Source organism: Diorhabda sublineata, chromosome 11 (genome assembly GCF_026230105.1).
Source record: "Diorhabda sublineata isolate icDioSubl1.1 chromosome 11, icDioSubl1.1, whole genome shotgun sequence".
Classification (NCBI taxonomy): domain Eukaryota; kingdom Metazoa; phylum Arthropoda; class Insecta; order Coleoptera; family Chrysomelidae; genus Diorhabda; species Diorhabda sublineata.
The window spans coordinates 2,181,494-2,209,017 of NC_079484.1; the positions used below are offsets into that span (position 1 = coordinate 2,181,494).

General features: G+C 31.1%; 2 protein-coding genes and 1 long non-coding RNA gene across 4 annotated transcripts; 2 read left to right on the plus strand and 1 right to left on the minus strand.

Moving 5' to 3' along the window:
• The first annotated feature begins 956 nt into the window (after positions 1–956).
• On the plus strand, positions 957–5,157 carry LOC130450225 (serine/threonine-protein kinase RIO3-like). Its single transcript, XM_056788498.1, has 6 exons — positions 957–1,301; positions 1,653–1,776; positions 1,894–2,033; positions 3,029–3,444; positions 3,718–3,897; positions 4,665–5,157. Exons 1-6 carry the CDS (start codon positions 1,079–1,081, stop codon positions 4,746–4,748), a joined length of 1,167 nt encoding a protein of 388 aa, XP_056644476.1. The 5' UTR covers positions 957–1,078; the 3' UTR covers positions 4,749–5,157.
• Positions 5,158–5,401: 244 nt separating this feature from the next.
• LOC130450115 (NPC intracellular cholesterol transporter 1-like) lies at positions 5,402–27,143 on the minus strand. 2 transcript variants are annotated; one of them, XM_056788320.1, is made up of 16 exons: positions 26,792–27,143; positions 19,308–19,517; positions 17,923–18,186; positions 16,814–16,999; positions 16,570–16,762; positions 16,291–16,407; positions 15,975–16,186; positions 13,769–14,208; positions 13,290–13,714; positions 12,119–12,530; positions 11,788–12,062; positions 10,744–11,001; positions 10,296–10,670; positions 8,824–9,270; positions 8,233–8,312; positions 5,402–7,206 (listed from the first exon to the last, which is right to left on the minus strand). In XM_056788320.1, exons 1-16 carry the CDS (start codon positions 26,852–26,854, stop codon positions 7,201–7,203), a joined length of 3,963 nt encoding a protein of 1,320 aa, XP_056644298.1. In that variant the 5' UTR covers positions 26,855–27,143; the 3' UTR covers positions 5,402–7,200. The 2 variants fall into 2 exon arrangements, with proteins under 2 accessions (XP_056644298.1, XP_056644297.1); XM_056788319.1 differs by lacking the exon at positions 8,233–8,312.
• Positions 24,167–26,186, plus strand: LOC130450117 (uncharacterized). The gene is made up of 2 exons (XR_008910540.1): positions 24,167–24,280; positions 25,103–26,186. It is a non-coding gene; the product is annotated as an uncharacterized LOC130450117 (long non-coding RNA).
• Positions 27,144–27,524: the final 381 nt, after the last annotated feature.

Consider the following 27,524-nt stretch of genomic DNA (forward strand, 5'->3'; position numbering starts at 1 on the left):
TGCTAGAGATGTTATGACTAGGAAGGGCCATAATATCTTGATAGTCATCTTTCGAACATAAGCAGTAGGGGTTATTACTGAAAAATCCTTCATAGATTAAAGTTGTAAGCAATAACAAAACAGTTCACATTAGATTCACCCTATTCAAGCAAATGCAATAAAAGAATTGGGTTTGTTGCTGATGTGTTAGAAGGGTTTTCCACTAATAAATACCCTGAACGTGAAAAATCCGGGATAAATGAATGATCATATAATATTTAATGAGTAAATTCAAGATGTATAGTGTTAACTAATTTGATTCACCTTATTTACCTTATGGTTTCTGTTTTTCTCATGTTTGTAGTTTTGAATCAATTTTTAATGATTATGTGATGTTGTAATCCAAGATATTTCGAAATTCCTTAATAGTATTTTAAATATGAAGAAAGTGACTCATATAGCTACTAAATCTCGATTACTTACACGCTTGATAAATTGCTTAATTCGTACGATAGGCAGTGAGTCACCTTTTTCAACTTACTTTTTCCTAGTACATCAAGTGAATGTTTTGCGAAATTTCTGTGCAAAACAATTTCATGCGCTTTTTTCTAACTGCCGAATGGAATTTTGTGAATATACAATAAATAAATAAGAACAATTATTATTATAGACTTCAGAATCTCTTAATATAAAACATGACGTAAACCAACTGATAGTGTTTATGTATTTCTTCCAAATATCGATACATTATTAGTATCGATACTAGCATTTCATAACTATATATCGATAGTTATGTTTAGTATTTTGTCCACTAAATTAGGATTCTACAATTTTACATGTTCTTAAAATAAAAATATTAACAATTTATAAAAATATTACAACAAACAAATAGACGGATAGATGTTATTAACTAACACTATTAAGTATGCTTTAAAAAACGCACCCAGTGAAAATCGATAATTTTGATTATAATCGATGAATCGAAATATATCTATCACTAAATATTGCACAATATTAAACCATAACATAAAAGTATATATATATAAGCAGTTGAGATAAATTTCAACACAATATTACATACACGCGTATTACATACAAGATGTCGTGTCCGTGGGCAAAAATTGAAACCCCACAACCACCGAAATTAAAAGAAATTATGTCGGAAGAAGCTGCAAAGGAAATTCAAAAAAAGAAAGAAAAAAACCTGGAAAGTAAAAACGAAAATTCTGTTAATGCGGCAAATTGTACTGAGGATTGTTTAGTAAGTGCAAATGATAGTCAAATGGAATTTGAAGATGATGTATCTTCACGGCTAGTGGAAGGTAGGAAGATATTGTATTTAAACATTTTTTACATATCCTTAAATATTAAAAAATTGTATTGTATTGTATTTTGGCAATCTGCGATAAAGTAAAGTACCTATTTTTTCTCATATCATAAGATAAGAAGATAATTCACTGCATCAGTATTTGGATTGAATATTTTTATAAAACGCGTATTTATCGGCTGATAAATATTTAATATATAATTATTTTATTAGGCGATTATTTCAATATACTTTTAACTTTCGAAATCTTATTATTGTTTAATGTTTAAATACAATCTCAATATAAATTTAATAAATGAATGTCCAATTTTAATCAGTATGAAAAACGTTTTTTTACTACTTCTAGATAATATAAACAATTGCATTGAAGAGGATTTATTAGAAATCAACAATATAAATAACTGGAATACGTATGATAGTTTAGACGATATATTAGCATCAAAACCACAATGCAATGATGTTATAGTGAGGTAAGAAAAATTATATCGAACTTAATATGATAAAACCTCAACGTTCGCATATAATTTACTTACTTAACCAGTTCTTATATCCTGCAAATATTTATAGTAGCATATTTTATGTTACAGTTTAAAAAAAGAAGCTAAACTTTATGATTGCTATGGTAAAAGGTTTGATCATATTTTCACCAATCCTAATTCACGTGTACTACTAGCTAATATGATTGAGAGCCAACTAATATTAAGAATTAATGAAGTTATTAATATAGGTAAGGTCATCATTTTTCTTATATTGACTACTTGTTCAATATGTAAAAGCTAATCGCTACCACTACATCAACAGTCTTTATTACTTCATCTGACATGCTTTAAAGTTCTTATTTTTGAATATTCTGTTGGTAAATAGTAGGTTCAGTTACTAAGGTTGCAGATTGCAGGTTTTCAAATTTTGTGCAAAAAGTATTTCTTCAATTCTACCATCACTTAATAGTTGTGAATTTTATTGTAACAATTTGGATTAATTTTTTGTAATATTTCATTGTCAGTCAGTCCAAATATTATGATTTTAGTTTTTTTAGAGAAAATCTGTTTAAATTGACTGGTAAAAATTGATTTAGACTGAAATAGGTCAAAAGTCAATTTTTACTTGTTTTTTGAACTGATTTTATATCAAAATAGACCTAAAATCAAGTAGATTCATCACGAAAAGCATGAAAAAGTTTAAGAAGTAGAAAATATTATGATTTATAAACACCTCTTGTTTTCTAATTGTAGATGAGTGACCACTACCAGACAGATCATATGTTTAAACTATCATGGTTGATTTTCTTCTATATATTGGTTGTGCAGGTTTTGTATTGATGTGATCTAATCTAGTTTTGATTTCAATTTTCAAAGGAATTACATTTCCATGGTTTATATTTTTTTCCTGTCTCTTTCAGTCGTTGTCCATATTTCGGAACCATATGTTAGTTCTACTTTTATCTCTTTATTTCCCCTTCATAACTACTTCATCTCTTTATTTTTCCTCTTTCCTCTTTTAATTCTTTCTTGACTTTGTTTTTTAAGTTTTAATTCTACCATGCTGCTTTTTTCTGCTAAATTATTTTCCACCATCTCTTTTGGCAATCTTTATGTATCGAAATTTTCTCATATTTCCAATCCTTTTCCTTTTTTTCTCCTCCTATATCTCCAGTTCGGTTCTGTTCAAAATTGTTTGAGTATCACGATTTATAGTAAACATAACGAATTTTGATAATTTCAGGAAAACAGACTGTCATATTACAAGCAGATCCCAACTTTTCGTTTGAATCAAACTTATGGAAGGAATGTGTCATAAAAGTTTTTCAACCTTGTTCTGAACCTTACGACAAAGACGATTGGCAATTCTATAAAAACCCATACAAATACTATTTATATATCCTTCGTCGATATTGCTTACATAGACCGTCAAAGCATATAAAATTCGATCCTAGGATAGTGAGCTCTGAAAATAAATTAGCCAAACTGGAATATATTAATCTAAGAAAATTATACAAAGCTAAAGTTCCTTGTCCCAAAGTTGTTATTTTGAAGTATCACATAATGGTTATGTCATTTATTGGAGAAAAAGGCATACCTGCACCCACATTGAAAAATGCTACAATGACACTAGATGATTATGTTATCGCTTATGAACAGGTAATATATTCATTTTGGTATTATATATTTTTTATACATCCAATCAAAGTCGATTTTGTCATAATTCGAGGTAGATTTTTCCAGCTTTGTAACTTTTTAATGCAATAGTTTATTCCTTTATATATTCAACCAAAGTAGATTTTGCCAGAAATTTTTTTATAACATTTTAATGCAATAGTATCAGCTTTGCATGCATCGTCTAGCATTTTAAACATTTATTGTGAATTGGTAATAATTTTAATCTGTCTTTCTACCTTACTTGATATATTTTAGGTAATTAGAGGAATGAAATTGATGTTTAATGAAGCCCAGGTAATACATGCCGATTTATCAGAAAATAAAATTTTATGGCATAAAGGTCAATGCTATTTCATCGATTTAATTAAAGCTGTAGGACGGAGGCATGATTATGCAATGTATTTCCTTCATAAAGACTGTAGCACAATTACTAAAGTAAGTATTATAAAAAAAATTAACAATATGAATTTTTCTTTTCGTTAAAATTCCATGTATAAAGCTGCAAATAATTTTAACATTCAGTTTACGGAACATAACAATGAAGGTATATGAATTTCAATATTTCAATAATCCATGCTAGAAAATTCTAAAATAGGACTATGCTGTAGTGGAAAGTAATAGAAAGTATACTTTCTAAATAAGAAGACCCAGTGGAAAATGTTATATAACTTATGAACATAAACTGTTATGTTTCCCACTGGAAAACTCTATACAATGATTTAGATCCAATCCAAACAAAATAATAGGCATTTTAGTATATATTTATACACATTAACCCTAATGCCAAGGGTACAAGCGCACTAAACCAATTAAAAAACTACAGGATATAAGAAAAATTACCGAGTGGAGGCCAGGAAGACCAAAAAATAGTGATAAGTAAAGTATGTGACTGGAACAAATATATGCAGGACAGAAAGAATAGTCGATGCTGCAAAAACATCTATTAAGCTGACCACCCACAGAAATACAGGGTTAAAAAACTCTAAACATGTTTTTTGTTAAGTTTTGAGCTTAATAAGTCAAATACGCCACTGTATGTCTGCTTCTTGTATGTATAATGGCAAACTGATACAAAAACTTACCATAAAATTCCAGTATTCACAGATTTTTAAAAATATGTTTATACATTTATTCCGTTTAGTTTTAATATATCAATCAAACTGCAGTTTTTTTTTCAATTTATTTGAATTACAATTTTTCAGTTTTTTATGAAGAAAGGAGTACAAAAAGTTTTCTCACCCGAAGAACTATTTGAATATATAACCGGCTTTGAATGGGAAGAATAAATTTACAAATCTCTAGCTGGGGATGAAGTTGTACTTTTTAATTTTCGGACTGCCTGCAATAATCATGATTAAAACTGTATATTACAACGTTATCGACATAATGGAATTTGAATACGAAATCTGTGATTAAAGACACTAAGCAAAGAGATTAGAGCAAATTAGAGACTATGATGTACTAACATGAACCATCGGAGATATGTATCGACAATAAAATCGATCAGCTTCACGTTTTCCAAAATAGACTTATTAAATGGCCGAGAAAGTAATTTTCTTTCTTGAAAAGTTTGTTTTCAAAATATAATTTTTATAATTAAAGTTACTGACCTGTTAATGTATTGTGATTTTATTGGAAGTATTATTGTGATTTTATATTTATTATTTAATACTAAATAAATAATATTTGAAGTAATTTATAGGTAGTCATTTTAAATATAACAAGTCATTTGTAATTACTGTAACACAAAAGCTTATTCCATAGAATCTTTCAAGCTAGTGGTACCAGTAGTAAGTAGTAGTATCGTGCAGAAAATTAGCAACAATCCTAATGTAACTTCCTAGTAATGTTTATTTATAATGGAACATTGTAAATTTTCTAAAAATTGTGAGACATTTCTGTGGATAGAATAGAGAAGGAGAGAAATTAAACAAACAGATAAATAAAAATACATGTATTAGAGGTGTTGGCTAAGTACAATGCTTCCAAAAATATTTACAAAAATACAAAATGTGTCTTGTATTTTTTTTAACATTCGAGGAATGTAGAACATTTACAATGGATAAATCAGCTTCGAAAATGCGAATAGAAAAAACTAGAATCCATTAATGATTTTTTAAACAAATAACATTCTAACAAATTGGAGTTTTCAAAAACATCCGTGAAGGCATACAAATATCACATTCAGTGGTTAAAAAAAAACAGATTCTAATTATTTCCATCGTTTTTCTAATGTTAAAACATATTAGAAGGCAAGATAAGAATCCAAAGTTGTTTTTTTTTAATAAAGACAATGTTTTAAAAGCATTTTATAAAATATACAAAGTGTAATACAAAGAAAATTGTAAAATTGATCTACTTAATCCTAAAGTTTCTATTATTCTATTTATCATAATAATGAATAAGTTAAAAGGGAAAAAGTAAGAGAATTTATGCCTTAGGACACTAGAATTTTCGAATAATCGATTTTATTTCAAATGGTTTCAAGGGATCACAAAAATTATGGCCTTTCAAATGCACAATTGCAGGTTAAGGGTTTCAGAGTTTATCTCAATACTGGATTTTTTAGGTTGGCTGGACTCATACCTCAAACAATTTTCAACCAATCAATCATTGTGATTAAAAAAGTTATAGTTGTTGTAAAATTATTGTGAGCAGTCACTGATATGTACAATACAATCAATTTCTGAAAATAAATTCTCAAAAACCTATTTTGCGGCCTCTACGGTGGCCTAAGGCATTAAAAAAAAATAATTTTTCGTTGCGAAATGTTTTAGTTATAAGTAGTTCAATAATTTAAACGTTTTCTTTGTAGCCAGCTCTCTCCCAAAGACCCTATGATCAATTTGATTAAACGAATGTAAAAATTTATGCGCCACATTTTAAATACTATAAATTATTCAAAAACGACAACAAATTTTATTTAAAATTATAACGATGATACTTATATTATCTTTTGAAATAAAATACAATGGAACGAGTACAAAAAAATTGGTCCAATACTGGTACACCTCAAAATCAAAATAAAAAAGTGAATTAAGTGATTACGGAGTTGGAGAATATGAAAATTATCAAAATATGTTACATACAGAACGTTTAGGGGTAGTTTTAACGGTTAATGCTTTCCCTATAAAACGTATCTATCTATTTACAACCGATTAAAATAATTTGATCATAGATTCAACAATTAAAACTGCAATAAGAAATACATACTGATTTACCACCATTATTAATTACACTGTCTGGTCCTGGTCCTTCGAGCCTGGTATTCACCAGCAACCTTTGAAAATCTCAAACAGGAACAGACAATGTATTACAATAACACACATAAATTATCGTTTTGTAATCTGAAGACCAAATTGGAGTTGTAGATGAGTATGAATACCACAAACGGTTCAAGAAACACCAACTTCATGTAACGTGGGATCAGTATTTTATTCTTGTTGTTTCAGTTGTTGAAAAAATACAAAACTAGCGTTTTAATGTCGAAAAGCAATTACATTGACCATATTGTCATTTGGGTTACTACAGTAAGGAACATAACTTAAAATAAAACTGACTTAACGTCAACAAAGGTCAATCATATCACAGGAAAAATACTTGAATAGTATGAAAACTATTTATTATATGCTTGATCTACAGTTTCGTAGTTAGTATATGATGTACCTGGCAGTAGAGGTGACACAGATGTTGGTCCAATAGATTCCACCAACGATGGTGTACGTTGTCTCGTTTTCATTAAGCCTGTGATATATAATTTGTTACTAAATATAAACAATCGAACAAGTAAATAATTATTTGAAAAAACACCTTGAGGTGATGCTTATATCTTATATTGAATATTTATTTTTTTAAACGGGTTTTGTTTGGTCAGATTTTTTTAAAAATAAACATTTTTGAGGAAGCAATGTATGCCATCAAATGGTAGTTGGTACAGCAGACGGAACTGGAATCGGAATGTCATGGCTCAGAACAAAATACTCAGAAAGCCTGGGCAATACAATATTAAGAAAATTTGTCCTGTTCATCCTGTCCGATACTACTCAAACAGTCATTACAGAGCTCTTAGCTCCAATATCATAAAATGCAAACTAATTTGGGATTGTTTGAACAAGTGGAAGGAAAAGAAATGAAGTAAGGACAGACAAATCCTCTGTGGTATCAACTACAGAACTTGGAGCATTGGAGAAGAAGGTAGATAGGGGCAAACCAGTCACTAGGAGAATCTACAGGGGCTAAGACAAGTAAATACTCTCATGGAAAGCTATAATCAGAGATCTACTGAATGTATGAACCTACAAATAGCAAACTGCTATCCACTTTGTCTTGAAGTGTGAGACATTACGAAACTCTTGAAGATGAAGATCGCTTACAGCTAGAACCATACCACATTCTGAATTTTCTAAGACGAATGGGATTAATAGATTAGCTAGAATTCCCCAGTATCTCAGCAAGAAAAGGACACGTAATAGATCTTTCAGGTGTACACGGTACCTTAATATACACAGTGTAGTTAAAAATCGATTTATCAGGAACTTATACAACTTTGCATTCCGTACAATTAGGCAATGCAACAAATTTTATGCAAATAGTTACTCTCATCTTTTATTTGTATATGCTAATCAAGTTTTGGTTGCATACACACAACAATTAATTATTAAAATTTTGTAATTGCTTAGAATTCTTGATTATTTTTGTTTGCAATTTAAATATCGATACTTGGAATAAGTTATATGTATGGTAATTAATTTTTTTAAAAAATTATCTTACTCTTCTGAAATAACTTTCTTGGAAATGTTCTCCTTTCATACTCCAACGGTCCATTAACTTCTCTTTTTTGGGGGGAGATCCTGTGTGACAAAAAAGTATCGTTACCATAACCTTAATCGAGTACTATTCAATTTTGTTCTTGAAATTTTTTACATAAATTTAGAATAAGTGCGATATATTTACATAAGTGAGATGGAAATGTGCGAAAAAAATCAAATTTATGATAATTCGGATGATATAACAAATAAAAACTTTTATCGATACAATGTGTGTAATGACACCAAAACCAAAGTCGATAGATATTTATAATTTTAGTATTTTTTAAATAATTTCATGTAGCAAATAAATAGCAATACAAAATAAAAATAAAAGCAACTTTTATTTGCAATACATTTGAGAAAGGTTGTGCAAAAAATAATAGAACTGATTACCCTACCAGAAAATGGTACTTTGAACAATTATTTTCATTTCGAAACAAATTAATGCATTTTATAACTTTTTTTTTTTATTTTAAGGGATGGTTATAATTTTAGCAAAATACTCAAGAAGCTAATACAAAAGGAAAAAGCTAGAAAAATAATGTTCGCTTACCAATAAAACTGAGTAGTACTGGTAGAAAAATGAGTCCATGCGCGGCTCCGAACAGTACTATTCCCAAATACATTCTGAAGTAGAAAACTTGGAATATTTGAGATTTGGCAAAGTACAATACGATAATACCTCCAAATTTAGTTAAAGTTATTCCTGAAAATATCGAACTACCCATTCTTGTTAAAGCATCGGATGCTCTCTCCACTCTCGACGATTTTACAGACATGGAAAAACTGTGGACTAAATGGGAACAAAATTCCACCGATATACCGACGGCCATAACCAAGTTGACTAGAGATACTGCGTTTAAAGTTATATGCCACCAATACATCAGACCGCCTAGGTTAACTATAATCATAGTTATCGTTATTATTACTACTACGCTCGAAAATATATCCAACCCCATAAGAATAAATGTAACTACGAAAATGGCCAGCAAACTTACACCTAAAAAAAATATTATTTGTATCAGTATACATAACAAGGTTTGGAACATCATTTTTAACAATCTATATTATTTTATATACTCTTTCCTCCATTTTGTTTTATTCTAAGGTTACCTCTTTGAATCCTACGATAATTCTTTCTACAAATCAATCCCATGACGTTGGTGGTCTCAAACTTTCTTAACCTGTCTCTTCTTCTTCGTCTTCTGAATCTGTTTACTTGTTCTAGTGTATCCCATTCAGACTAACGTTAACAACCTCGTTGGTTCCCCCTTACTCGTTTTCAATTTTGTTTTGGTAAGTTCTTTTTGACCTCTGCCAATATAGATGGTGTCGTACCACACCAAACAACTGCTTCAACTAAACAATCCGACTAGTGACCGGACATTGCCATCTCCAGAGACGATCCGGAGTGTCGTTGGTGCATGGAGGAGGAAGAAAGCGCAGAACACGTCATCTGTGAGCCTTACTACCTACCCAATGACATCAAAGGATTCAATCCAAAACGCCTGATCAGCATCTCAAAAGACATCGGCCTTTGGTAACGACAAGTAGAGCACCACGGGCCTATTTGGAGGCCTGTGTGCCCCACAATTAACTATGAACCTCTGCCAAAAAGGAATTTGGTTGTCGTTAATCCTTTTTCAATGAGAATATTTTCTATAGAGCGTTTGGTGGGCTTCTTACGAGCTGTCTCTCATTCTTCATCCGTCCTAGATGGACTTACCATTTTAGTTTTGTAGTTTCAATTCTTTGTAGTACCAGTTCAGCGTTAAGCCTTATATTTTCTTTGTATATTTTAGTTACTACCAGGACTATTCTTCGGTACTTCATGTCTACTGTTTTTGCTTTCAAGTCTCTCTGTTAGAATGCAGCTTTTGCAGTTAAAATGAGAATCGTTACATATAAAGCAATCTTTGCCTTTTTACAGACAGCTGCACTCTATTTTTTTAGAATTTACTTCTATTTCTACATTCCGAGATACTCTTTTTCAAAAATTGATTGAATTGCAGCCTAGATACTTACCGATACTGAACAATGTGTCTGGCCACATGGTTAAATACTGTTCGTAGAATACGTAAAAAACTGAATAAGGAAAAACTTCGACCCCGACTGTTTTTGTAAGATTAGCAGCAATTTTTCTAGCTGCTCTCATACTTTCATAATAATCCTCCGATGTTTTCAGGATTGTATGATATGTCATGAAATAAGAGGCCTCGACGGTAGATAACTTGTTGGAGTTAGTGGTATAATTTACTCCTTGACCATAAGCGGCGTGTCCTCCTTTGGGACAATCGGTATCTGGATTATCCCTTAAGAAAAATGAAATATAACGGTCGAATTCTTCAGGAATCGGTCTATGTTCTTTACCAGCGAATTTTATATTGCAAGACTCACAATCTAGAAATAATAATAAGGTATTTCAACTAACTGTCAGTTTTTTTTTTTGATAATTAAATTAAATATTACTCACCAGCTATGTTGTGAGGACAAAAACCATGATCTTTCGGTCTATATTTACAACAAGTTTCTAAACCCGCCCAATCGAAATAATCATCCAACCAACTAGAAGGTGGTCGAGCTATGTATGTAACTTCCGGACTTTCACTTGCGCTATACAACTGGGATACCAAGGAATCGCTCCTACAATACCTCCCCGCACATATCAAGTTTTGTGAATCGACATTACTGTAATTTAATCCACTTTTCACCACAAAATATACCGGTGGTCCTAAAAAAAAAAAAAAAACGTTCAATTTACAAAATTATTATTTAATAATGGAAATGGGAGTGTAAATAATCTCTATAAGCACTAGATAACAGTAAGGTATACCAGGCAATGAGGAAGCAGGCAGCCCTGCCATAAACACTAAACCAGAAAGAAGAATTAACATCAAAACATCTGGCAGGTTACCTAAGGATAAAGCTGTAGAGTATTGACAAACTAATGGATTAAATGCATAGCAAAATGAACATAATCATTGACCGGATATCATGGATCGATAAAGAACTTCTGCAAGCTCGACGTCCTTGCCAAAAAAAGGAACGATTCCATATTTTGGACTAGAGATCTACTATCAATAAATAACTGAATGGATGGCTGAAGGATCAAGTAGTCTTACTGGAGAGGACTAAGACAATCCAAAAGATTCATCATCATATCTAATGTGGTGGTGGGTCTTCTGACAGGTGACTATTCCACCCAATACCATCATGACAGAAGACAAGTGCAGATTATCCGAACAAGCCAAAGACAGCAGAAGGTTTGGATACTTTGAAAGAGTACTGCTACCGTTCTTTGGAAGTAGGACCTTTGTTAGACATCATTTGGACCGACCTTTTGCGATTTTCTTTTTCTTGCCAGGGCTAAGTAATTAACCGATACAAATTTGTAGTATATTATACATTAATTTTGCTGAGTATTGTAGTTTGTTTAAATGTTACTAATTTGTAACTTGAGTTAATAATGAAACAATTTTATCTAGTAAAACATTCCCAAAATTGGAAAAATAGTTACCTATGCTCAAATAATCTTTAAGTGACTTGAAATATTTGAGTACAAAACTGTCTTCGGGCATCGATAGTTCTTGATCGAGGCCGATTTCTATGTGGGGAGTTACAGCTATAGAGGAACACAACCATCCGAAGAATACAATCATTACGATACATCTTACGGGTTTGTTCATAAGTGTAGGTACATAAACGTGTTTGAAAAATGAATAAAGTAAACCATCGCCTGACGTTGTGGGTTCGTTTTTCTTTGAACCGCGAATGAAGCAGAATATATCGAACCTGTAAAAAAATTAGTTGAAATATTTGGAAATTGTGAGAAAAAACCGTAATCTCACCTATTTGCCGATTGTCTTGCAATGTCCAAAGCCATCAAACTGACGAAACAAGTGATTTGTAATAAGAAATCGAACAGTAGCGCCATTCCGGCGTACAGTGCGAATGCTTTAACAGCCGGCATATCGGATAAACTACCCAAGAAGAAGCAACAGCTTTCAGAAACACTGGTCAACAACATAGACGGCCCTACTTGTCCTAAAATCCTACCGATATGCTGGGCGTGCGTTTCGTTTGGTTGTTTAGTATCTCTTTGATGTGTTTGTACTAAAATAAAAATGTTGTCGACCCCGACGGCCAACACTAGGAATGGTATTACTTCAATTATGATGAGAGTTGCTGGTACTCCTACAAAACCGAATAAACCAACCGAAGATACCACTGACGCTAGTACTATCAATACTCCACCAAGTCCTAAAATACACAAAATATATTTTCAAATATTATATTCCTTTCAAACTACATTATGAAATAGATTTGGACCTAAAGTTTTTAATTTTGACAATTTTCTCAATATACACGGTGTCACTTTATTAATAATATAATAACTACAGAGTTACATAATTATAATATATATTGGGGCATAATGAAAGGCAAAAATATTCACGATAAGTTAGTATCAAGTCAAAAGTTTCCAATTTTGACAAATTTTTCAATCTAGAGTAATGTACTTCGTTATAAAATAAATTTAGGTATAATGGAAGGCATAAAGATCCATCTTTAGTTGGTATTAAGTAACCTGTTTCATGAAATATTTTTTCCTAGAGAAATTGTAAATTTTCACATGTTTCCAATCTACATAAAATATATTTGGAGATAATGGAATGCATAAGGAGTCACCTGAAGTAAGTATAGAGCCACCTATATAATTAAGAGATTTTTTTTCTCTATTATATCATTCCAAAAGTTTCAAATAACCTTTAAAATGTTTCTGTATTGAATTCTAAATGTTATATAATGTTAATAACAGGAAAACTGATGCTAGAAAAGCCTGACTGACCGTAGTTGGATTTTCTATAACCTCAGGTGATATTCATTCTGAACAGACTATTTATCAGCGATTCTACAAAAGACTTGAGGAACCAGACTGTGTAACTCAGTGTAAATTTAGCGATTAACAAATTATTAGTAGTTACTTGTTAAATTACATTTAAAAAAAAAAAAAAACTTTACCTAGAGTGATTTTGCTGTCGATTAAAAGTCTAGAACACTTATTTATTTGTCCTAGAGATATGGCAATATAAGCAAACATGATCATGTAAGAAATTAGTATGGTGACTACATCAGATCTACTCTCTTTATCAAGTTCGTCTTCTATAGATCTCTCAGAAGTAAAAGCGATATCCATATGAGAATGGTTCCCAGACGTCCAATTTTTCATAAACGCTACAAATTCCTCTTCCCATTTCATTGCGGGCGTTAATAAACTTTTGTTGTGGTAATTATTAACGATGAAGGTTAAAATGACAGTATTAGCTTTCTTATAATCTGGATGTTTGGCTAAATTTTCTCCTGGTTCAAGAAAACCACCCATGGCTACAGCGGGATCGACGGGTCCTCCGTATGGAGCGAGGCATTCGGAAGGATCATACGGATTTCTAAAAATAATTCAACTCAGTATAATATAATTTACAGAATAAAAATCAACTTACGTCGCACACTTGACAAATTTATCCAAATATGTAGATACATATCCTGCAGGATCAATAGTGCGTTTATCAAAGTCTTTAATACTATTTTTGTAATATCCCCAAATACTTTGAACTACGCATTCGGAAACTTTGGTAACTTTTTGATTCTCCTGTCTCAAAGGAGCGAAACATATTTTATCGAAGCTATGTGAAGTTCCGGCTCCTATAGCTTGAATTTGCATTTGTAGAGCGAGAACGGATATTAAAAACTCTTCGTTAAAAGCCGGCCCGAATGTCAGAATTCCGTCTGAAGTATTATGATGTATATTCGATAAATTTACAGCTCTGATAATAACTTGTTCTGTACGGTAAAATGGTTGAAAGTTGCTGTCGAATATTTCTTTTTCGATTCGACTACGGGAAGTAGGAGATGCCCATAATTCCACCGGATCTGTAATAATCTAAAACATAACGAAATAATAAATTTTAAGGGCTTAAATAATTTAGATAATTTAACCAGATTAGTTTTTTCTTTATTCGATTAATTTAATGAGCCCTTAAACAATTGGTAACCACTTGAGCTGTGGAATCAGGATTCATGATATGTAGTTGAAGCAAAGAAAGATTTCTGGTACGAGCAATTGATTAACCATGAAAATGTGGTATAAAATCCACTTTTAGAACCTCACGATGAACACAGACTAAAAAAGGACTGACTAACAGCCTTAGAAAAATAGTTTAAAGAGTACTAGGCTCTTTTGAAACCTATACTCACTCTTAGACCCTCAAGATGCAGAGAGGATAAAAAGAAACTAGCCAAGAGACCCAAAAGGTACTTTAAAACGTACTAATCTCTTTCATAACCTCAAACATAAAAGATGGACAGAAAATAATTTGCCAATAGATTTACAAAATGAAGAATATTTATTTTTAGACCCTCAAGATGAAGGGAGGATTGAGAGAAACCGGTCAATAGACCTATAAAGTAGTTTGGGGTGTACTATTTTCTTTTAGAACATCAAAGATAAAATATAGATGAAAATAGTTGGCGAATGGATCTATGAAATGAAGAATGCCCACTTTTAGACCCTCAAGATGCAGAGACGATAAAAAGAAACTAGCCAAGAGACCTAAAAGGTACTTTAAAACGTACTAATCTCTTTCATAACCTCAAAAATAAAAGATGGACAGAAAATAATTTGCCAATAGATTTACAAAATAAAGAATATTTATTTTTAGACCCTCAAGATGAAGGGAGGATTGAGAGAAACCGGTCAATAGACCTATAAAGTAGTTTGGGGTGTACTATTTTCTTTTAGAACATCAAAGATAAAATATAGATGAAAATAGTTGGCGAATGGATCTATGAAATGAAGAATGCCCACTTTTAGACCCTCAAGATGCAGAGACGATAAAAAGAAACTAGCCAAGAGACCTAAAAGGTACTTTAAAACGTACTAATCTCTTTCATAACCTCAAAAATAAAAGATGGACAGAAAATAATTTGCCAATAGATTTACAAAATAAAGAATATTTATTTTTAGACCCTCAAGATGAAGGGAGGATTGAGAGAAACCGGTCAATAGACCTATAAAGTAGTTTGGGGTGTACTATTTTCTTTTAGAACATCAAAGATAAAATATAGATGAAAATAGTTGGCGAATGGATCTATGAAATGAAGAATGCCCACTTTTAGACCCTCAAGATGCAGAGACGATAAAAAGAAACTAGCCAAGAGACCTAAAAGGTACTTTAAAACGTACTAATCTCTTTCATAACCTCAAACATAAAAGATGGACAGAAAATAATTTGCCAATAGATTTACAAAATAAAGAATATTTATTTTTAGACCCTCAAGATGAAGGGAGGATTGAGAGAAACCGGTCAATAGACCTATAAAGTAGTTTGAGGTGTACTATTTTCTTTTAGAACATCAAAGATAAAATATAGATGAAAATAATTGGCGAATAGATCTATGAAATGAAGAATACCCACTTTTAGACCCTCAAGAGGCAAGGAGGATAAAAAATGACTGGTTAAAAGACTTGAAAATTAGTTTTAAGAGTACTAGTATTTTCTAAAACTTAAAGACGAAAGAAGAAGAAAAAGAAATTGGTCAACAGACCTAAAAAATAGTTGAAGAGTAGTTGCCATGTTGGGGAAAACCTCAAGCTCTAAAAAAATTCTTTGTGAATAAATTACATAAAAAGAAACAATTTTTGATCACCTGTAACTGTTTAATCCCAGCTGCAAGCGTTATAACCAAACAGGTCCCTAAAAATAAAATGAATAACGGCCTCTGAGCACAAAAAGTACCCCATTTTTCAAAACTATTTTGTAGGAATGCATCTGTGTTAACGCCCAATTTTTCTATGAAACGTAATCCTTTCGGAACAGACTGTATTTCCATTTCTTGACTTTGATCCGAAGATGAAGTACCTAGAAAATAATTTCTTGTGTTATGGTACCCATAAACTGAAAACCACTCAAATGGGACAGTGTCAAGTATGTTTTATGGGGGAAAAAAATGAATTTGTACGTACTTGGTGTTTGTAATGGACTTTCTTCACCATCTCCTAGAGCTATTTGAGAAGAATGATGACTTGGTGATGTCGTTTTACGGACAACTGTCGACAAAACTTCCGAATCAGTTATTAATGCTGAAATCAATACAGAAATTACAATAAAACAACAATAAGAAAACAGTAATGAAAATATTGGTAATCCAAGTGAGATGATCCATGAAAAAACTTTTTTGAGGTTATAAAGTTATAAAATTAGGAAAAGTATGACACAAAAATATTAAAAAAAAAATCACTTACCTAGATTAATTTTGTCAAAACAAACAACAACAGAAATTAGAAAGATAACAGTGCCGACAACAAAAACAATTATCATTATAAAAACGTAGCCATCCATTCCTGCTATTTTAAACGGGGGCGTAGGTGAGGGTGTTGGAGGTGGCGCAGGACAACTTTCTTGGCAATCCACACAGCTACACGCAGGTGAAACCCCCTAGAAAATTCCAATTTACAAAAATCGTACATTCAATGTCATTTTACTTACATCAAGTGATTTACTACAGGGCGTAACGTAAGTTGATAGTGGAGTTATATCATTTGTGGTGGTGGAAGTGTTTGTGAAATTTATCCGAAATGGTACTAGAGGAGTTTCAGGATCTCCCAAAGTATCGAACCATTTTTGTGCACTACACCTGACTGATCCCCATGCGCCACACATCAAATCCATTACCTAAAGGAAATATTAAGAAATTGATTAAAAACTTTGATTGTTTTGTATCAATGCTTTGATTGCAATGGTGTTCGATGGGAAATTTATAAGAAAAATAAAATGGGAATAAGTATTTTACCAAATTAAATTGTAAATTGGAAAAATAAAAAACCTTATCAATTACTCTCGGATCAATTAGATATGTACCCTTGTTATAAAGGTTGAAATGTGATTAAGGTAGTGCCTAGTCATTTAAAAATTGGAGCATATGTTGCCGGGACATTGAATTATTGTCAGACAAGCATTTATTAATGATACTTATTGAAGAATTTACCCTTTTAAAGTAAAAAAATCCCAAATAAGCCCCTATACAACACAAAAATCTCCACTTCAGTCAACCACCAAATCAGAACAAGTGACTAGAAGCTGGAAGTGTTGCCAATATTGATTTACAAATTACAGTTTTCAAAAAGAGCTGGGCAGTGCCCGGGCAAATGCCTAAGGTACAAAAATGCCCGGGCATTTATGTATTTAGGCAAAAATATTGAGTTATTGCCAAACAATCATTTATTAGTGATACTTATTGAAGAATTTGCCCTTTTAAAGTGAAGGAATCCCTTTTCAAACTGGTAATAAATATTTAACTTATCAAAACAATTGTTTTGGGTTGAACTCAATAATCTAAATTATTGAACCGACCATTCAGATATAAAGTTAGATAAAACATGGAAAATTGATAAAATCAGTAGGGGAAAAGTCACGAACACAGTTCAAAGGGATAAAAAACCGAATTAATGTATATTGGAATCGACCTAAATTTGTTACCAGGGGTAATAACCGATACACACATACACGCCACCGTCCAATATTTCAACAACCCCCAAGGGTAATAACCTATTGTCTGCTATGGTGAATTTTACAATAATCAAATTTGAATAACTCACCTTTCCTCCAGTTGATGGATAACTGACTTGTTTACAAGAATCATACACATTCTGCATGTAACTACCGTTCATGTAAACGTTCACTGAAGTTATATAGGTTTGATTGGTATCCGGGTTAATATCGGTTCCAGAAACTTTCATAAATTTTGATTGATTCGTTGCACATGTTGTATAACAAAACGTTGTTATTATGTTATTCAAACAAGGCGGACATCTTCCCATGAGAGCTTGAAGACGAAATAAATTTGCCTCAAAAGTTACCACCTGAAATTCATTAATCGAACAGTAATTATTTCATTCTCAATATTCCTTTCTAGTAAATAATTTTGAATGGTGTGACAGATTGAGGACTCAAAATAAAAAAGTCTTAAGAGTTTTTAAAAATGCATTTCAAGTTTCATGTTGAGTCCTCAACCCGTAACACCATTCGAAACTACAGTTCTCAACTATTATTGTAATTTAGTTATTAACAAAAATTTGTAACTTCAAAATACAGATAAATAAATTACTAATAAATGATAGATAATTAATAAATAGTCTCATCATTTGTTAATATAAGAAATACGGGAAATAATATAATAAAAAATATACAAAATCACACATATTTGTATTAAAATTCATAAAACATTATTTATATTTGCAAATAAAGCAAGTTTGCTAATATAAAATGAATGTATTAAACCTATTTAACACAAAAAATTGCAAATTATACATGAATACGTGAATGTTAGTCAAATAAAATATCTGTAATAGATTTTTAAATTCCAAATGTGTGACTTTTAATGTTTTAGTTATGGTACCTTACACCTGTAACATAAAACCATGATGTTATGGTCCACGGATTTGTTAATATTAATACTTATCTAATTAAAAGTACTCGCCCACACTAAATTTATATTTTTACAAAATTTAGAGAAAATATTTCAAATTTATAAACCACTGAAGTGCTTTGTGTTACATTAATAAACATTGAAAGTTACAACATGTTAGTAATTGTCCACGAAAACAGATTTTTAACTCTATTCGAAGACTAAAAGAGGGGCGAGTTTACTGGAGCGAAGGAATATAAAATAGCTGACAGACTTACTAAAGTAGGAGCAGACAATCCCCCCAAGAAGATAAGAAGATAGATAAAAGTTACTGGGACAATTTACAGGGGATTGAGACAAGCAAAAACTCTCCCGGAAAGCTATAACTAGAGAAAAACTGCTTAAGTATCAACCTAGACAAGAACGACCTACGGAAACTAAAAGGTTCCTGTCAGGGCACTGTCGCTTTATTGGACACAGTTTAAAGGCACTTTGGGAGAAAATTTTTTAATGGAATTTCACAAAAAAAACTAGCAAACAATACACGAAATGGTAGTGAAAAAAATTATAGTGTACCTGATCGTCCGCACAGCAAACAGCCTCTGGTGATAAAAATGGACAGCGCTTTTTTAGTATTTCAGTAGCATTATTAGTAACTAACGATTTGGGAGGACCGTTATAAGGACAATTCTTTTTGTAATCGGTATCAGGATCCTCATAGCATTCTCCATACCATATACAATGGGGTTTTGCATCAGGCGGGCTTGTAGAGGTAGTAGATATAACCTAAAATAAAAAAAAAATACTAAATCACATAAAATCGTGATAAATTTTGTATTAAAACGAAAAAAATATCAATTGTTTCATTTTTTTTCTCGCCATCTCATTTAATAGGGAACAACTACCTTTTGTGGACGTCCTTGAATTGTACTTATGTTGACTAGTAGCTCCGTATTGAAATTATGGTGTATATTTGGTTATAAAGTTTATGACGCTACCACTGGAATATATTACAAGGATTTTTGGTCTAATGTCAATATATGTTCCAGTAATTAAAGTGTGATTTGAAAATGTTTGTAAACAAACTGAAGGTTGGGTGAAATTTGGAAATCCAGATAATTTTCAGAATTTTTTGCAACTAAAATAGTAGCTTGGTATATTGAAAGTTTTACTAAAAGTTTCTCACCGTAATTTTTTAAACTTAATACAAGGAATAAACAAAGAGTAAGAAGAGATCAAGAAAAGGTCAGTAAATTGAGTTCGTATAACTGATATAACAATAATTTTTTACAAAAATTTGCAATCACGTAAAAAAAGATATTTGAAAACATGACATAACCTATAATATATATCACAATATCTAGGAAAGGTACAAACAACGAAAATATAAAAAATCAGAGAAACTAGTTCTTCTTAATCAAATAGCGAACCTTCCCAGTAAAGAAAATAAGAATAGAAAAGAAATTTATCACGATGTTTAGTAAAAACACTCAAAAAAGAAATACACGTCAAAAATTGGGAAAGAAATACCATTAAACGGTATATAAAACCCCACGGGAATTGATACTAGAGTATTTGAGGTAGTACCATCATTACTAGGGTTCTATTCGAACAACTTAGAGGCATATATTTGTTATCAAAAGATGGAAAGAAACTATCATTACCGAGCCCTCATGTCGTAGACTCAATGTGATTGTTGAAGAAACCTTAATGAAACATTCAAGAATCATAATATTTTTAATCTTGATGATATAGCCGCCTCAGAAAGCACTTGATTCTGTGGGGAAGAAGAAATTGCATTTCACATAGTTCCAGAATTCTAGCAAGCAAATACAAAACAATGCTTCGTACAAAAAACCTGAAGATCTAATCTTGAAGCCTGTAGAGGTCATGAAATTATTTAGAACTTTAAAATTTAAAGAAGAATTGTGGAAATAGCTCTGATAGGGGGTACATCAAAATTTAAGGTTGTAATGTAAACCCTAATTCACTAATTCACGTGAATGAAAATATATTTTTTGCTTTATAATGCAACTAGATGTAAGGCGACCTTTGTGTTAAAAACATATTTAAATTGATTTTTATATAATGGAATAAAGTTGTTAAGCATGAATTGTTAATTAACTGGAAAATTTTATAGAGAAATAGCATAGTCCTTTTTAATTACCTGGTGAAAATGTTTGTTTCCTGAATAAATGTTTATTACAACAAAACCTGAAAACAAATTGTTTCAATCAAGACGTACAGTTAATTATTGGACATGTCCTTAATAATCTTCAGGTCAAATAAAACAATAATTCCCTGACCTTTCACTTAACAACAAATTGTCAAAATGGGAGGCTTAGAAAAATAAACACACAATTTTTTCCACTTCGATGGTATTAAGTAGATATGGTTTTTCATTGTTCTATACTAAATGATAACTTTAATATCACAGGATTATATGATTAACCTAACAAATTAAATTAATGGTAGAAAGACGCTGAAATGGTACTTGTAGTTCGCCAACTTTTAACTTCTTAGTTCAAATCCTTAATTTTTTGAGGTTATGAGCGCAGTATACTTTAAGTCAGGCTGTATTCGTAGTATTGTTTAATTTAAAACATCATTGTTCTTTGATTATGAAAACATTATTCTTGTGGTGTTTTATTATTGAAACTGATCTCAAAAAATAGAAAGATGCAATGTTTAGAAGTCATCAATGTCCTCTAGATGATGTAAAACTGATACGAGTGTGTCAGGAGAATTTAGGCTTCATAAACCAAGTTTAAGTGTTTCTAAAGTGCTGTTTTTAACAAAAAATATTCTTTTGTGTATATACAGTTTGGTTGGGAATAAAAACATATTATCCAGATAAACAACCGGAAGTTTTTGATAACAGTGGATAAAACAAATAAATTGAAATTCTTTGTAAGAAAAATATGGCTGTTTTTATTGAATTGGTATTTGATGGTAATGACCTAAATATTACATCTTATTGGCAATAACCTGTTAGTAAAAACCTTGAAAGATATACCTGTTTTCTTCCACATCTAATACCATTTTTTGTTCTTTTTCTTGTAGGTTTATAAAAAACAAATTCGCATCCATTTATATCACCAACAAATATTTCTTTACAAAAACAAAAATCTAACATAGGGATGATCAAAATAAAGTTTATTTATTAAATAAACTACGAGGGGAGATAAAAAAAATGGGTGGTCGAGTTTTTATAGCATCTATTTCAACTAGTATGTCTCATATTGTAATGGCCGCTCCACATTAGTGCCTTGAAGCTCTCAGTAAACAGGCGTGAACGTGAATGTGGGCGGTTTTCATGGGGTTTACGCCCGTTCCCCTATCGGAGTCGGTATTTTGTCCCGCGATAAAGGGGTTCGCGCTTATACGTCCAAATTTACAGCCGATTGTCAGTTTGCTCCTGGCCACAAAGGCGTACGGACGATGTATTTCAATCATTCATATTCTTCTTTTATTCCCATGCTTTCGAATTAGGCCATCTAAAAAAACAGCGGATCTACGTCAAACTAGCGACCGTGGGGTTAACAATTGATTTTCTCGTATGTACCCGTGTTAGGTTTTCTTGGTTTTCCCAATAGTGAAAGATGTTTTGTATTATTTTTTCTTTCATGTTGTTGAAAAGACTATTTTTTTGAATATTGCAACTGTTTATAAAACATGAGTAAATACTTTTTAAGGTTGCAAGGTGGAATTAACCCTTTTCATTAGATGAAAAGAGCTGTTGTCAGAAAAATGACGAGAAAGCCACGTTTCCAGGAGGAAACTGGTGTAATGACGTCTAAAATCGAGCAAATAAGTTCATAAACAACACAAAAACTTAGGGCAAAAGTATTTGTTTACCCCACGGCGGGTATTTTGACAGTTTATTAGATTGCTTAATTAACTTTAACGTCAAAATCGTGATTTATTTCCACAGCACACAAATTTATTACAGCAACCCGTTCCGGCTTGTCAATCTACTACTACAGCAGTTTTATAAAGATTCTATGCATAGAGATCTCTCTTTAAACAAGTAGCATTAATATGAATTTAGTTGCGAGTTTAAAAAATGTTCTAAAGAAGCTCATGAAATGTTAAAATTTGTCTATGGTGATAATAGGACCGTTCGGAAACTACAATCTATCAGCCGATTGCTGATCCTAGAATTCCTGAATGACATTTAGATCACAATTTCCGAACATCGCGTTCAATTTTCGGCGGAAAATTCAAATTTAAAAAAATGATCTAAAAGAACTTTAGCTTTTTATTACTTTTTTGTCCGTTTCTAATGTAGGAGGATGGCAAAACACAATTGTGTGTTGTATCAGTAACTTTCTTTAATATTTTTAAAAATTCAACACCCCTTGTTAAAATTCGTTTCCTTTTCTATAGCATAGAAAGGTAGGCAAATTCTTAACGCGGAGGGTCACCAGCCAATCAGCGCTTTACGCGCGTTAAGTATCAAGTGAAGGATGTATGCTATGAAACCAACCATATTGGGCGGCCATCGGCAAGGACAATTCTTTCAGTTGTTCGCCGGTATTTTCGAGTTAAGGCACAATTGTAAATCAACAAAAGCAAGCATTCTAACTAGAACTTATTGTTTTTTTAGTGAAATATAATTGTAGTTGTGTAAAGTAAAATGAATCATTGTGCATAATCAAACAAAGAGTTTCATTATTCAAGATGATGAACAGTCCACGTTGGACCAGCACATGCGCATTACAAGAACAAAAATGCCCTAGTTCACAGTTATTAACAACCCTAATTAGGTCACACTAATGTGCATATCATAAAAATGACTAAACCTTTAATATTTTCTAGAATAAACGTGATTTTTGTTTGTTTTTACGCCTTTGCAATAAAAAAAAAACTTTTTCTTTTGAAAGGAATAAAGTTTTAGTAATTTAACTCATGAGTAATATTTACAATAAAACCATTTCCTTTCAACATCCTACAAATAAAGATAAGACAATGAATATTTTCGCAATATAGTGTGACTGAAATAGCTTATCTGATAATGTTCTTTGAAAAAAATATTATCCAGTGAGATAGTGTACAATTATTTTATCCCCACTAACAACTGTGAGTCCCCTTCTAAACAATATACGAGGGTTGCTACTCAAGTTTTGAGATCGACAAATAAAAACAAATATTTATAAGTCGAACTCAATTAGATGTTTTGACTGTTCAAAAACGTTTTTGTTTGAACACTTTTAACACACACGTGCAGCTGTACCAGTCAGAATTGACCGTTCTACGTTACTGTAACGGCGACACCTCTAGTTATTCCGAAAAAAACAGGCAACCATTTGCTTCGAAGTTCTTCGGGTTTATATGCATAAATCTATGTTTGAAAATCAAAACGAAAATTATAGGGTGGGCAAAAACTTTTGACTGGTAGTGTAAATGCTTTATCCAATTGCTGTTATTTTAGTTATGTCTGCATCTGTTTTAAAGTAACGATAATTGAAGTCGGTAGGTTTAATCAAAGAAAGGAAATCACTCAAGTGGAAATATGGAAATGAATGATTAATTTCAGTATTTACTCTGTAAGTAAAGCAATTGGTATAACATTATTCTTATCAATAGCAATAGTTTATATAAATCTATATTCTAACAATGTAATCTTAAATATTTAAAATAAAATTATTCGAACACATGTTACATTTACACAGCCACATAACTTATCTAAATATTAGAGATACCGTTTAAAGATTACTCCAATTACTGAGGTAAGACGTAATTCTCCATATAATAATAATAAGATTGAGTTAAATGACACTTTTGTTTAAATTTCGACAACAAACAAAAATGCGCTTAAATTTGTGAGGTGATTATTTTAAAAATGAATTAATTCATAGATTCCCTGGCAATTTCCTTTTTATATTATTAAAATTAAAAACATTAATATGCATAAGACCGTTTTTCGTCGTTGTTTGCCGATAGATCTGCCGTTGGTGACTTTCAACATAAACGAATCACATACATTTGTCACGTGATTTTGACGTATGACGTTAGAATGTAATGTCGAGGTTATTTCTCTTTTCTAGATTAAATATTGACGAGCAAAATGAACAATTTCATTATAATAAACACATATTTCAATAATTTGTATAAAAATTCATTTTTTTTTCTATTACTACCATTTCATAATAACGTCATCAAAAGCTAGAAGCTATTAAAAACAATCAATAGACAAATTATCATAATTTCAATAAAATATATTAAATACTTCTGAGATTTTTTATGAATCATGAAAACACATTACATTACCTAGATTGGTACTCTAATCTTTGGACATACAAATAAAAAATACAATTAAAAACTAGTTGTAAACTATATAATTTAATTATAGTTACGTTTTATTCAAGGTTGATTTAAACGAGGGAAGTTATGGGGAAATAAAGCGGCTACTAAAACCATTAAACCAGGGTTGCCAACTTGGGGCAACAGAAATCTGGGACACTAATCAATATATTAGATTTTATAAACAGAAAACATTAACAAACAAACCAAAAAAACTGAATGGAGTGCAGTATTTTCTGCATTCTTCATCGGTCACTACTTTTTCCACTGATATTGTTTTTTTGGCTACCTGCAGCATTCAGCAAGTTGAGAAAAAACTGGTTTTATAATAAAATAATTATTGGATGTATGACTTGCGGAGATTTTTGGTAATTTAGTAATCGGAAACTACATTTTAAAAAACGTCTACATCTTCTTGTTTTTTGGCCATCCTCAGATTGGAACCAAGAAAATTGTTCTTTTAAAGAATTCTATTTGTTTTTCTATGATCGAGCATCTTCTAAGCACATTAGTTGTTTCAACGCATTTGGGCAAAGATAGAAAATATTATACAAGAGCAAGGTAGAATTTTAAAATGTTCTCAAAGGCTGGGCCTAATTACAACCTGTTTGACAAGCTCTTGTCATTGTATTTCAGGAAATTGGGAAATCCGGGAAGGTTGGCAACAGTGCATTAAATATTTTATTAGATGTCATCACGAAATTAAAATACCCCATCAATCATTGTCAAATGAAACTTTTCAATATAAAAAACGGGTGTATTTATATTAAAAACGTAAATTTTTAATAGGAAAACATTAAATTATCTATATTTTTAGTAAAATAACTCTTAATTAAAGATATTAATCTTCATTAATCTTTCAAGTAAGGCACCTGACAAGTAATCAATATAGTTTTAGACAAAACCAAATCCCATAAGAAAAAAATAAGTAGTAGTAGTAGAATAGATAATGGACTAGCCTGCTGAATCATTAATTACCCTAATGAGAATGCTCAAAATATTATTACCAGGGCTGTTAAAACACCTAAATATCGACTAAGAAATCTTAAAGAGCTTGTCAATGCTGGCGAAATATTCCTCAATAATTAGCCGTTAATATAATACCATTATATAGATACTGAGATACTCAACCTAATATAAATATTATATCAACTTTTCTCTTTTTATTTCGTAACTTTTTATTTGTTTTTAATAACGTTTTTCTATGTATATAGCTACTCAAATGGTCAAAAAATAGATGAACAAATGCTTTTTCATGATTAAAATTAAATAATAATAAAAACTCAATTGATGATGGGAAATTTTTGAATCTACATGTATTATTTACTAGATTTTGAAATATTCTACAAGATAATTCGAAAAATAAAACTTATTTTGTGTAATAAAGAGATATGATGATACTATAATATGATTTCAAGCAATCATATTGAATTTTATTACACCCTATAAAAAGGGATATGGTAATTGACTGTAATAAAAAATGTGATTTCAAACATACTATTTTTGAAAAATATGATTTTATAGACTTTCATTGGAATTAAAAATAGTTTGAAATTATAACTAACAAAATTATTATTTATATAAAAAATAGATCAACCAAATCCAGATAATATGTATGTGTAATATTATTTATGTTCCTATATTGGACTTTGCAGTAGTCATACATATCAGATATTGAGAAAACGCAGTGGTTAACAAAATATTTTCAGTACATGTAACAACTTATTGTAAACGATAAATTTCAAAAAACTTACCTTACTTATCACACCTAAAAACAGTAACAGCCCAATGTAACTTAATCTTTTCGACATGAACATAGTAGCCTTGACTATTTTTATTAATTCTTGAATTCGATATTGTTGACGTTAATTTCTCTCAATTACTTTCATAACTCAATAAAAACATGAAGATTGGTATTAACTTAACGAAAAACCGATTCAGAACTCACGACTTATAGATGATCAAAGCTATTTTTGAATCATACTTTTATGGTCCAACACCATACACAAAACTGAACTGATAAGATTATCAATTATTTTATTTACCTCGGATCCGACCTCGAATTTTCAACGACGTCATTTACGAAATTGGACTTGGACATAGCACAATGGGTGTAACGTAGTGGTAACAATGCTAAGTCATTTACGCAACTACCAATACGTACATGTAATTTGTGTGGTTGGCTTCTTGAGAAACTAGAATTTTTGTTGGCACCATAATTTAAGTTTTAGCCGTGAATAAAATTTTAAAACTCGCAGTAAACAGAAATATCGTATCCAAGTTGCCCATGAGTTTCGTGCTGGATTATAAAAGAGAAATCAGTGGTATAGTTTGATTTAAGTTAAGTGCCGAATTAATCTCGTTTTAGGATCCGCAATCAGCTAATCTATCTGATTCAGGATCAGAGTTTCCGAAAAGAATATATGTAATACTATATGCCGAAAACTCCTATTGCTTCGTACGATCCCAGTGATTTTTTTAATCAAA

Excerpts from the sequence above, each read along its gene's own strand:
- LOC130450225 (XM_056788498.1), top strand. The coding sequence starts at position 1,079 with ATGTCGTGTCCGTGGGCAAAAATTGAAACCCCACAACCACCGAAATTA. Across the intron at positions 1,302-1,652 it reads ATCTTCACGGCTAGTGGAAG|ATAATATAAACAATTGCATT; the intron begins GTAGGAAGATAT and ends TACTACTTCTAG. Across the intron at positions 3,445-3,717 it reads ATGTTATCGCTTATGAACAG|GTAATTAGAGGAATGAAATT; the intron begins GTAATATATTCA and ends GATATATTTTAG.
- LOC130450115 (XM_056788319.1), bottom strand. The coding sequence starts at position 26,854 with ATGTTCATGTCGAAAAGATTAAGTTACATTGGGCTGTTACTGTTTTTA. Across the intron at positions 12,531-13,289 it reads CGACAGCAAAATCACTCTAG|GACTTGGTGGAGTATTGATA; the intron begins GTAAAGTTTTTT and ends TGTGTATTTTAG. Across the intron at positions 12,063-12,118 it reads GCAAGACAATCGGCAAATAG|GTTCGATATATTCTGCTTCA; the intron begins GTGAGATTACGG and ends ATTTTTTTACAG.